This window comes from Bactrocera dorsalis, chromosome 3 (assembly GCF_023373825.1).
Source record: "Bactrocera dorsalis isolate Fly_Bdor chromosome 3, ASM2337382v1, whole genome shotgun sequence".
In the NCBI taxonomy this organism is placed as follows: Eukaryota; Metazoa; Arthropoda; class Insecta; order Diptera; family Tephritidae; genus Bactrocera; species Bactrocera dorsalis.
Genome location: NC_064305.1, coordinates 2,045,165 through 2,058,810, shown reverse-complemented (window position 1 = coordinate 2,058,810; position 13,646 = coordinate 2,045,165). Strand labels below are relative to the sequence as shown.

The 13,646-nt window shown below is 38.8% G+C and overlaps 1 protein-coding gene across 1 annotated transcript in view; it reads right to left on the bottom strand.

The window, feature by feature from the left end:
• LOC105230208 (uncharacterized) overlaps positions 1-13,646 on the bottom strand; it is a 155,079-nt gene that overhangs the window by 2,012 nt on the left and 139,421 nt on the right. The window contains exon 12 of the mRNA XM_049452993.1: positions 9,101-9,795. Coding sequence (XP_049308950.1) covers positions 9,101-9,795 — 695 coding nt within the window. The remainder of the gene's footprint in view (positions 1-9,100; positions 9,796-13,646) is intronic.

Genomic DNA, 13,646 nt, shown 5'->3' with positions numbered 1-13,646 from the left:
TTGCGCTTCACTTAGCATTTGCACTTAGAAGGTATTAAAAGCAAAAGGCAACTTGTCACACCATACCTAACTCGTCTCTGGGCCAAATAGTGCCTACTACGCACGCATGTTACTCATACGTCCGGTGGGTCGTCCTGGTCACTCTTCACTAATAATAAGCTCGCATCCCTTGGGCATACCATAACGTCCGTGTGGCAAGCGTAATGGTGCACAACTCTGTTGCTTTGTTGAAAACATACAACTTTTATGCTTGTACAGCATTATTAATACTGAATTATGCAAAGTGACCCGAACACAACTTAACTGTTAAGTATGCTTGTGTTACCTTTATAAGCACATACGCACACATATGCTGTGTGCTCTTGTTATTTGTTGTTATTGTTGGTTTTTTTATACATTTGTGTACGAGCTAAAGTTAAGTTCTACTTAGACTTAACAAACCAAATTCACACTCACTTGACATGCGAACATAAGTTGGCCAATAATGCTAATTCGCCTGGGGACAGTCACCTGGGCACATACAACGGCACATTTGTAGCTATGGCGCAGTAGTGTGGCAGTTCGTATCGTGAATATTGAAAATAAATTTGTGATAAATGAAAATTGATGTCCGGCATAATTATTGGAGGTAAAAATTGATGGAAAGGCTGGCGTTAATGACAAATGTGACGAGCTGAGTCTATTAACCATGTTTTTATTTAAACTATTTTTTGAGATATAGCTTTAAAATTTTGGGCATACTCTTTTCTCGCGAAGTAACTGCTGATTTGTTGGCGTCGCCTATATCGGGCCACTATAGCCTATAGCTCCCATACAAATTGACCAATGCAACTGAAATACTTGTATGGAAAACTTTTTTATTTGTTTAGGTATCATCACGAAATTTTGCACATATTATTATTTAAGAAATATCAATAATTTCCGCAGAAATTATTCAGATCGTGCAACTATGGCATATGGCTGCCATACAAACTGACCGCTCCAAATCTAGTTTTTGTATGAAAAATTTTTTTATTTGTCAAGGTATCTTCACGAAATTTGCCATGGATTGTTGCCTAAAACAACAGTATAATATCCATAAAAAATATTCAGATCGAACTACTATAGCATATAGCTGCCATACAAATGGATCGATCAATCCCAAGTCCTTGTATGGATACATTTTTTAAATGAGAAGTTATCGGCACGAAATTTGGAATACTTAAGACAAACCAATAATCTTCGAGGAAAATATTCAGATCGTGCCACTATAGTATATAGCTATCATAGAAACTAAACGGCCTAATTGCTAAAAATCGCTTTTTATACTCACTAATGCTGTAATAAATATATCTGTAGAAGATAATATAGCTTCCATGCAGTTAACATTTTTTACAATTTTTATATATTTTTATACATTATCATATTATATGAGTGCGGAAAACTTAGCTGACAGTGAAGCAAGAAAATTTATCACTTCAGCGAAATACACTGAAAATAATTGGCAGCTGTCTTGTAATGAGGTGTAAAATAATTGTTATTGATTACCACTCAGACAGTCACCATAGACGTGTCTTACAAACTGTCAATCGCGCACTTTAATTTGACGTCTGAGTCAGGGACATTACAATATCAAAGATTACTTAACTCCACAGTTGTCCTCACACGCATACAATATTTATGCCTCATGTCCATCTGAAGAACAAAAATGATCAGCCATTTTCTAACAAGACAAACGTCTAGTAATTGCATCAGCTGCCAGACAACGTTCAGCGTGCGAGGCGTGAGCAATTGTGCGCCCAAATTTATCTAATTCACTAAATCGACGGACGATTTACATACAAAAATATTGACGCACCTGAATAAATAACACACACGTACGTTCCATATATAAGAGTGTTTGAACACGCCAAATGGCGGCAATAACTTTAGCTAACAAACAAAAATCGAGAACATACACACACATATGCTGCATATGTGAGGCCAACACCGTTGAGTGCACACCTGCACGTACGCCGTGAGCTTGGCGTTGTTGTTGTCGTTTTATTTCGTTTGGCATTCATTTGACATTTGACTTCTGTTCGCTGGTATTTGCTGGCATTTCATTGTGTTGTGTTGGCTGCCATTGTTTGCGCTGCCGTTCGATTGCGGTGCTTACTCAAACTTGGCCGTTAGAGCAGCGCCTGAGCCAAACACAAAATACACTGCATGTGTGTGTTCGTGCATGTGTGCTTCACCTTTATGCCTCGATAGAACGTGACAACGATTTCTTTATTGTGACTTTGCACAGCGCTCAAACGCCCGATGAAGTTGACGCGAAAAAGTAGTATAAAAACACACATACACACACATATGTATGAGTCTGTCGGTGAAATGAGCGCGCGCGCAAAGTCAATCGATTTCATGTCGCTGATATGGCCTTCATTGGTGTGCGTGCATATACATATACATGCATACGTTTCGTGCGCACGTGTTGGCATTAGCCGGTTGTGCAAAGTTTCCACACATAATGCTGAATTCCGTGTTAAATTCTGTGTTGAAAAGTTTGCCAAAGGCAATATTTTGCATACTAAACAAAAAATGTTGCTCATACGCCGCGGCGCCTTGTAATGGGAGAACCATGGCTTGACGACGACACAGGCATATATGTGAGCGTTAAAAATTAGTTTAAGTTTTCACTAGTAAGACACTTTCATGGACGTGTGCTTGTGTGTGGCTTTCAGGTGGTAAAAGCTTGGTTCGTTCCACAAAATGTGTTTACTTTTCAAGTAAAGCAAACTAGAAAATTAGCAGCTAGGTCCAGCTGTCACTGCTTTAGTGTCTTCAAATAATTGTTAGCGTACCAAAAATAGCAACATATTTACTTTTTTTCGTCGTCAGCTTTTACATAGCGCACATACGCGTCCTTTGTTGGCTTTTTTGCAGCTACTTGCCTTCTCCAAACGTTTTTGGCACAAAGAAAGTGCGAAACTCAGCACTTAGCACGCTGTCAGGTGCGCGCAAAGCAGTTTTTCTCAAACGTATTGGCGCACACGCTTAGCAAGAAATACAAGAAACAAGCACAGGAAGCACTCTGCCGTGAGCCAAAAGGAGATTCTTCTGGAGTTTGGTGCTGCATTAGCACTGACGTTGTGCAACAAGCAGGCAATTTATTTAACTTTGGCAAAAAGTTGCTGAAAAAGTCGAGAGTACAAAGCAGTGAAATACACACGCAAAGTATGGAAGCAGCAGAGCTAAGCGCTTTCGGAAAAAAACTGCAAAGAACTCCCAGAACAGAATGTGTTAAACTAAGCATAAAAGAGTGAGGCAAACAGTGAGCCTCACTACTTTGTTCATGCCGAATTGACAGGTGTCGCAGCAGCGCGACGTTGACGAGTGCCGGGGGAAAATGGACTGAGTGACAGCAAGGTAAAGCACGCATATATGCGACGCTACACGAAAATACACGAAAACAACAGCAAAAGAAAATCAAAAACATGCCTATTAAACGTAACAACATTGAAATCGAGAAATGTGGCATGCCCCAAGAAACAAGAGGCACAAAAATTTATTGAAAATAATCAGCAACTGCCGACGGTGTGAAATGTTGAGTAGCTGCAGACATTTTGTAGCACAATTTGTAGTTGTTGTTGGCTACATCACCCTCACCTACATATATGCACGCGTTGCGGCCTGCGAGGTTAATAAATTTATTTACCAATGAAATATTGCAAACAAACTAATAAAAGTGTCAATGCGAAGAATTCAATTCAATTTCGGTTATGAACTCACTTCATCTGTCGCATGAGTGTGTGTGTCGGTGCAAGTATATGCATATAAATGTGGTTGTATGGTGACAAATGTATGCGCAAGTAAGCTGACAATGAATGTGCGCGTGTAGGCGTCAATGAAAGTGCGGTATTTGTATGTGTGTAGCGGATTTGTGTAGGTGCCTCGCAGTTGTAAGACATGTCAGTGCCACACATACGCGACAAATATATGTATATAATTAAATGTAGTGAAGGTGGTAGAAACATGTATGGAGCATAAATCCGTATAAATAATATGGAAGATGGAAAAGTTGTATCATAAAAATGAATTACAGCAGATGCGCGTTTGTTAAACACAAAAACGAAAAATACGGAAAATTTGATGGCCGGCGGATTGAGAATGAATGAACTGCTCTTGGAGCGGAGAAATGTGAGATTTCGCTAAATGAGGAATAAAGGAATGCAATTTCAGGTTCTTAAACTATATAAAGAATATCAAGGTGTGATTTTTGTATATTATTTTATTTTATTTCATTTATTTATATTTTTGCCCTTGAAGTACAGGACAGGTGGACATGTATGGAAAGATTTCTTATTTGAACAAATATCCTCATGATATTTGGCAAGAATTATTGTCTAAAATATCTGCATAATCTCTGTAAAAATTGTTCAGTTCTGTTCACTTTAGCATATAGCTGCCATACAAACTGAACCATCGGTATCTGTTGCTTGTATGGAAAACTCTTTCAATTCACCAGATATTTTCATGATATTTATCTCGTGTTATTATCCAAGCAAGCGGTATAATCTCCATAAAAATAGTTCAGATCGAATAACTATAGCACATAGTTGCCATATAAACTGACTGCCCCAAATCGAGTTTTTGAGTGGAAAGTTTGTTTATTTAACAAAATATTCTCACGAAATTTGGTTTGAGCTATTCTTTAAGACAGTGATACAAGCTCCTAGGAAATTAATCAGATCAGATGAGTATAGCGTATAGCTGTCATATAAACTGACTGTCCCAAATCAAGTTTTTATGTGAAAAGTTTACCCATTTCAAAAGATATCTTCACGAAACTTGGTATTTGATATTCCCTAAAGGAGTGATGCAATCTGCGAAGAAATTGTTTAGATCGGATCACTATAGCATATAGCTGCCATACAAATTGAATGCTAAAAATTAAGAAAAAATCTTTTTATATGCTTTTATGTTATAAGAAATGCACCTGTTAAGGTGTAAGGTGCCACTAAAATTAATAGTTTTTTTTTTTTTTCTTTTGTCATTCATTTCTTGAATTCCAATGCCGTAGCAAAACTAACTCGAAAGTATTTTAAAACACTTTGAAAAAGTTGACTCATTATAACCGCAAACACTTGTACCAAACTGCCTTAATTGAGTTGCCACTCACACAATCAAACGTTGGGACAAATTAACGAAACCTTTCAAAACAAAATCAGCACAATTTCTGCTGAAAATCACAGCACACCAAGTTCAATTCCCCGTATATATTAACCAACAGACGCAATATGCAAACAAAATGTAATTTGTCACAAGAGCAGCACAATTATAAACCAAAAACAAAAGCAAAAAAGCCGTAGTAAATACCTCACTCATCCACAAGTAATAACTCTTTGCTGCCAATTTCCCAAATTAGCACAGATACGGACCTAGATTATTATACTCGTAATTGCATTGTGAGAGCGAGTAAGGAAGACGCTTGACGTAGAAATATATAGATAGAAATATATTGATATAGAAATATATATATCCTTACATATATTTTTCTGTCATAATGATACACTCCACTCGAGCGCGTGCCGAGATTGTTAGGTCGAACACTCTGCTGCTACGACTTGGAATAACTTGCAACAAATTAACCGCAATTAAGGCACTTTAATTAAGCTCCGACAATGGGTATGAGCAATATCGACCAACAGCAGGCACAAATGTGATATGTCCATACACACATATGTATGCATACATAGTTGTTGTACTTATGCTAGTTTTGTGCGGCTTATTATGAGCAAACAAAGCGAATTCTCGGAAGTGTGTCATATCTTGGCATGGATTGTTCGTTGAGGGTTCGACACAAAATTACTTGAATGACAGAAACAATGAACGCTGACACACTTGCAACGACATCCGAATAATAAAGTTGCTTGTGTATGTTTGCGTGTGGCTGTGTAGTTGAGGATATTGTCAACAAAATTGAACCCTGACAAATGAGTTCGCAAACACACACATATTTACATATGCTATGTGGCAAATATTTGAAAACTAAATAGATACAAGTATATACAGTTGTGTGCGCTATACATATATATATGTCTATGTATGTGGTTGTTAACAGGCCATAATAATCAGTGGCATACTAACAAAGTAGGGTGCTCTAGTTGCCTGCCAAAAATTGTAGCCTATCCGCAAGGCGCACGTCACACATATGCTGCGATGTCAATACCCGTTACGATAAATGTATTATATATGTATGAGTGAAATTTTGATCTGCACTATCATGAACACACTCACACATATATACAAATATGAACAGTTATTTATTATGTGCGAGTCACCCATGTGCTGACCACTTTGCTGTGCTCGCATGATTGTCATGTTTTCGCAGCACTTTGCCGTTTTCTCCGCCGCAAACTGATGAAAGTATCTACTTTCCACTTCCGCTTACCCACAACCACTGCTGCAGCGCTTTCTTGCATTTTGTTGTTCTATATATACACAGGTAGGTGTCTTTATGTGTGCTCAAAGGGCCACATGCTAGGCGTCCGAGCACGCACTTCCGCCATAGAACAGAATGAGTTTCCAGCAACGATGACGTAGAAACATTGTTAAAGACAACAAGCGTATGCCTTGTTACCACACAGCATGGACTTCTGCGCTTTTTGACACGCGCTTGTAAGTGGAGAACGTACGCTTCCGCTTTAACACGCTTTTATGCTGCCGAAGACAAGTCTGCTGTTAAGTGCTATCAATGTATAATAGCAACAAAAACACATATTATGTTGCGTGTCACTGCAGTCCGTGTGAATGACAAAGCAAGCTATAATGAAGCATACTTTTCAGCGCCAGATTTTTTAAAAAGCAGACTCAATTTATTATCTACACACATATATAATATCATATGCACAGCGTATCATTGAAAATGCACATGCATATAAAGCAACTACATCGAAATTGTTATTAAATAACGGAAATATAACAAAAAGCGGGCTCAAAAGACTCCACAAGTTATAAGGGGAAAAAAGTTGTCAATCAGTAAATAATGACAGCGCGACACAAGCAAGTGGAAGAAACTGCAATAATAAGCCATTTAGGCCGCAATATAATGTCGATGACATTGCTTCTAGAGAAGGAGGCTATAAAGTGAAATAAACCTGTCAGTATGACAGAAATACTTAAGTATACAAGTATATGTATGTATGAGCAGGCCTATATAAATCTCAAATATATATGAGTATATGGATTAGGGGCTGTGGCATTGCTGTCAGTGTCTGCTCGAAAATTGCTGGGTGTAAAAATTGTCGACGACGTTGACAATGATGATGACAACGGCAAATTGTTTTGCGCTGTTGACAGTTTATCAAATAGTTTCAGTTGTACAACAACAACAGCACTGAAAATGTGCTAAGCACACAGTTGTATGGTTGTCATACATAAAACCACTTAAATAATAAATTCTTATAACAGTAAGGAGAGCAGCCGAATGGCAAGTAGAGGATTTAGTTTGCACCTTGATTTAGTGTATTCATGTATATCATTGGGGGTTGGGGTGAAAAATCGAAAAAAAATTGTGAAAGAAAAAAATTTCGAAAAAAAAAATTTTGGAAAAAAAATTTTCGAACAAATTTTTCGAACATAATTTTTCGAACTTATTTTTTTGAAGCCCGAGAACAATAACAAACATAATCAAAAAATAATTCTTTAAGTTTCAAAAAAAATACTATAATATCGGCATAAAATCTATGGGTAGTCTAAAAAGTCTTTTCGTATTTCTAATAAAACTTCAACTTATTTTTTTATATTTATTCTAATAAATAAATAAACAAAAATGTACTATTTTGGTCGACCACTTTTTGCCATTTTTCTACTAGAGGCATTATTTCATCAGTGAAAACTTTCATCATTGTAAATCAAAACTTCGAAATTTCCAGGAAGAGAACGGTCGAAATTGAAAGGTACAGGACTATATGGGATCGTCTCCGAAAATTCCACAAATTTTTGCTGGATGCGTGGTGTTCTAGCCTTTTTGTAGAAAAATTTCTCTTGACGAATTTCTTCATTATTTTCACGCATTTTTGAACGCTGTTTTTTTCAATTTCGCCAAATGTAACTTGTCAGTTCGATGAAGCTTAAGCTCTTACCTTTCCAATCCCACCAAATCCTCAGCATAACCTTTTGAGGCGTCAATCCTGGCTTTGAGACCATTTTTTGAGCTTCATCACGTTCGCATGATCTTTTTCGCACATTATTGTCGTATTTGACCCACTTTTCGTCTCCTCTCACAGAAATGGTTCGATTTCATTTCGTTTCAGCAAAGAATCGCAGATGTTAATTTGGTCCAATAAATTTTTCACAGACAATTCATCTGGTCCCCAAACATCGTGATGGTATATTAAACTAAATAAAGGAATTGACCTTATTTATTTAGTTCACCTCAAAGTGTAAGTGAAATTGACCTAAAAAAGCTATTTAATCATCAATGTCAACATATCACATTTTTTGACGATTATCATATCTTATACTCTCCCCAATATTTCCACACACTTTCAAACTTTTGAAAACAGTTACACTACTGCTCTCCTTCATTCTTCTGTAAGCGCCCAAGTACGTCGAAACTTTCGCAGAACTTTTTGCTTGCGTCCCTCTAAGTGGCCTGCCTTTTTCTGGGTCACTCAGAAGATTGTTAAATCAGATTAGACAACAACTCTTTTCACATACTTTGAGGCGTTGAAGCGTTGCCGAAAAGTTACTTTGTTAGGCAAACTTGTTTATTTTCTCAGCGCCAAAGCTTTTTGCTCGGCTACGCCAAAGGCTGCGTCTACAAAATTGTTGACAACAAAACTAATTAGCTTAAGCGCCGAGAGCTAACTTGAATCACATAAGTAGGACGTTATGAATAGACAAATTTATAAAAGATTAGAGCAGAGATAGCGCGCCTGAGACCAAAGGCAATCAAACGTGTTTGCATGGGGCAAGGTTTCCTAAAATGCTGTAGGAACATGACTCACAGCCTTTTAACTGATTTCATGTGTGCGCTTAATTGAGCAGCATTTAATGATAATCAATTCCCTTTACTCCCTTACAGCTACTTATAGATATATATATACATATATGCGTGATATCAATCAACACTCACCTGCTTGCCGAATGTGGGCGATAGCGAAGGCGGTGGCGGCGACGCCGTGTTAATGCGCGTCGGTGGCGTGTACAGTATGCGCTGCGACTCGATGTTCAGCCGATCGAACGCCTTCTCCTCCAAGTGAAACTCATCCTCGCTGTTTGTCTCCTGCGGCACGACATCGGGATTTTTGTCCTCCAAACTCGAGTGACTGCCCATGTTACGCGACAGCGGCTCGGCGCTGCCCTTATCCGCCTCCGTGGTGGTGGTATCACCGTTCGGGCGACGCGTCGCCTTCGGGCGTACACGTAAGAAAATCACAATGCAGATAGCGATCAACACGACTGTGGCGACAATGCCCAGCAAGGCGCCGAGCAGCGGTGTCAGCTGCACCAGCACAGCGGTGGAGGAGGCCGTGCGTAGCAGCGGTGCGGAGAGTGTACGACCACGAACGCGGTATGACACTTTACTCGGCCCTTGCGCGTTCACGGCCGTTACGCGTATCACGAAGACAGAATCGCTCGGCAGTCGCTTGACGGTGAACTCGGCGTACTTATAGGAGGTGTTGTAGAGTATTTGATTGGTGAGTTCGTCCTTGATTTGCACGTGGAAGTGCTGCGGTATGCCACCGTCATAGCCGGCGATGCACTGGATTTGTATGGAGTTGGCGGTGGCATTGTAGGCCGTGCAGTTTTTCACCGGGTCGGGAAAGTCTGTGAGGAGAAAAATAAAATAAAATTTTCAGTAAAAATGCAAAATCAGTTTAAAGTACAATAGAAATAAGTAATGTGGCGCATTTAACGGCACTTTGTGATACGCTGCTGCACTTCAGGTTCGACCTTGATTTATTTTTATATAGTTCATAGCTCATGGCACACAAACAAAAGCACGTTGTCATCACTTCAACGCACAACTAAATCATATGGAGGCCCACACCCAAATAGTTTATGCGCCAAAATTTATGCCACACAAACGCCCACGCCGTTTAGGCTAAGGTGCACTTGTGCCGTGTTGCTTGGCAGTGCTGCTGGCAACGCCGCTCAGCCTTTTAGGGTCAATAGTGCACTTGAGTGTGCCACAGAAAGGCCTCATGAGTGTGGGCTGTGGTTCCCATAGCACCTGCCCGCCGCATAGCGGTTTAAATCGTACTTGCTACGTGTGGCAAGTTGGTGTTTTGTGTGTGCGTGTGGCGTGCGGGGTGTGCAGTTGTGGTTTATTGTAGTTTAGTTGTTTACTCATTTCTTGCACATTTTTCCTCTGCGCTCTTAACAGTGCAGGCGATGGAAAGTACAAGCAAAAACAAAAGGTAGTCATGCAGAAAATGCAGCGAAAGTCGTTAGTTGTATGTGTGTATGTGTGGCTGGCAAGTAAGACAAGCGCTTACAAGTGTATAGACAAGCAGTAAAATTGAATCAGCAACAAACTAAACAAGCAGTGCGGAGGTGCATGCACAAATGTACTAACAAACGCGAGCATAGAAAAATGAAGGAAAGGAGGCGTAAGGTGAAAGACCCAGCAGGAAAAATTTCGGAGTGGAAATGACTTTATAATTTAGAAGTGATTTCAGCTTCTAAATTGTTCGATAGTTTCGATAGTCAAATGACTCGATCAGTTTCAGATTGTTGCAAGTTGTTAAGAGCCCAAAAATTTTTATTTTTTCGTGTTTGAATACAGCATAGTGACAAAGGAATATTATCTAAGTCGAAAACTATTGAAAACGCTTTAGTGAAATTTTAACAGGAGTAATTTTGGAGCGCAATCTGGCCAAATTAGTTACCATACGAGTTTTTTTTAATAAATTATTATATAAAATTTTTTGTAAAGTCTGCAAAGCATTTTAGTCAGGTCACTAGAGGGTTAAGCTCTGTAAAAGAATTATTTGCAGTATCATTTCAATAATGGCGCGCTCATATACTCATTAAAATATTGTAAAAATCAGCTGAAAAGCAGCAATTGCATTTCTCCCTAAAAGTATGCTACATATTTCTAATTATTTAGAATTTTTACATTAATTTCATGAATTATTATAAAATTTTGGTAAACTCCAAATTAATACATGAAAATATTTTGCGAAAGTTGAACAAACTAAATGTATCTGCTTGGTGTGTATAGAAAAGAATAAAACCTAATTAAGAAGTGTCGCAATTATAGTCAAAAGACGCACTCCAATTGAGGGCTAGGTCAAATATGCTATTCGTAGAAGAACTATAAGCACTTCTGGCAACTTTTTTAAAACAAAACAATAAAACGTTAACTTTGGTTACCTCGAATATGCTTCATATGTACATATATACACAAGAACTTTGATAGATCAGTTTCGATGGCAGCCATATGCTATAGTGATACGATTTGAACAATTTCTTGGAAGATAACATTGATGCCCTGGAAAATATTCCTTGCCAAATTTGATGAAATTATCTCACCAAATTAAAAAATTTTCCATACTAGCACTTCATTCCGATTCTTTAGTTTGTATGGCAGCTATAAGCAGTAGTGATCCAATCTGAATAATTTCTCCGCAGATTGTACAGCTACCTTCGACAATAATTCACGCCAAATTTGATGATATTATCTCCCCAACTGAAAAAGGTTTCCATACCAACGCCTGATTCCATTGATTCAGTTTGTATGGCAGCTATATGCTATGGTGGTCCGATCTGAATAAATTCTGCGGAGATTACACCATTATCTTGGGCAATAACACCTGCAAAATGTCTTGAAAATATATCTTCAAATGAGAAGGCTTCCCATACAAGCAATTCCTAACGAGCGTTCATTTTGTATGGCAGCTATATGTTATAGTAGTCCGATATCGACCGTTCCGACAAATGAGCAACTTATTGATGATACAAGTACAGGCGTAGAGTTTTAGTTAGATATATGAAAAACTGTTCATTATTGCCTGTGAGTAGCTGGAGAACCGACACTAGTTCGGTACGAAACGCTGTAAACCCAGCCCAGCTTAGTCCCTCTGCTCTTAAGCGCACAAGAAATTATATATATTTACACATACATATAAAAAGCACCGTGGGTATACGAACGTGGGTTTATATTTTACTGTTGCTCTTTCTGTTGTGCACACATTTTGCGGTTGGGGTTTCATGTGTGTGGTTGTAAATCTTGTGCTCGAGTCCTTTTTGCAAGACAAATAACTTTTCAAACACACACGCACCCCTGCTAGTGTGTGTGCGCGCTAAAACAATGCAACACAAAGTTTTTATTACAAAGTGTGCTTCTTTCTTACTTTTCCCCTATCTAAGCAAGCTGCCGCCAAGGCACCACGCACAACGGCACCACCAGCGCCACCGCCAAGCCAGCACTTGTGGTAACTTGAGTTGTTAGTCTTAATTATCAAGGGTTGCTTGAGTTGCGCGCTGCTCGGTTACTTTGGTTTCACTTTTATATTTAACAACACCTCGGCTCTAATCTTACGCACATATTGTTTATTTATGTTTGTGTTTGTGGCAGTGCTTTTGTGTGGGTGCACACAGCGAAAACTTAACTAGAAATGCGGCAACAGTGGCGCCCTACACTTAAATGGTTCAAGCAGCACAAGTGTATTGTAACTATAGCGAAAGGGTGAAAAGGCATGGCTAAAGAGCTTTTGCGAAAGCGGGTCAAAATGTGATCAATTAATTGATGAAAGCTTATCTGAGAGTTAAAAGTGCCGAGATAAGAGCATGCTTTTAATAAAGAAAAGTGGAACGATGCTTATTTTCAATATTTTTATGAAGACCTTTCCAAGTGGTTTCGTAAGAAATTTTTGCTGAGTAGGACTGGCTGGGCAAATAAACATTTTTCCTAGGAAATACGCTTATATAAGCATGTATAATGTGATAGATAAGATAAGATAAAACGTAGGTGGTGTGCAGATTTTCAACACCACTCTCCAGAGTCAGGTAGAGCGGCTGCTGGGCGCTACTGATTGCCATTATCAGCTATTTCAGCACGCATAGACAATTTTACGCCAACAAGCAACTTGATTTTATACTTCTATGCACACTCCGATTTCTTGGCCAGCCTTTATTGCCTTCATTTACCAATGAATTTTCGAAATTCATCAACTAAAATTCGTTTTCATTTGCCGTATGCGGCATTTTGTCAAGCATCCGGTCGTTTAGTTATTTGCAAAATACAAATTGTTATTCTCACAAATGATTTATCTGTTATCTGTTGAAATCACTTAATCGGAGATTTATGGGCATTGCCAAATTGTGGTCAGCACAAACGAGTATTGCACTTGACAATTAAATGACATTCATTATTCGAACTCGAGTGCAGGAGCGCTTGAAGTACGGAGGACATGAGCGGAGAAAAGTGAAAGAAATAAAATGAACTGCCGAGCACTTGCAGGCAAGGTGAGCAACAGTTGAGCTGAATACAGCAGTGTGTATATTTCTATTTATGTGTGCTTGTGGCGTAAGCTATATACAAATTAGAAGTGCAATAACAACAAACAGTTTGCGGCAAAACGTTAGTTTTCAAATCGTTTGCCGATCATTTTGCCAGCGCCGAGCAGTTGGCTCACAGCAACATACCGAAATGTGTGGCTGCAGCAAGGAGA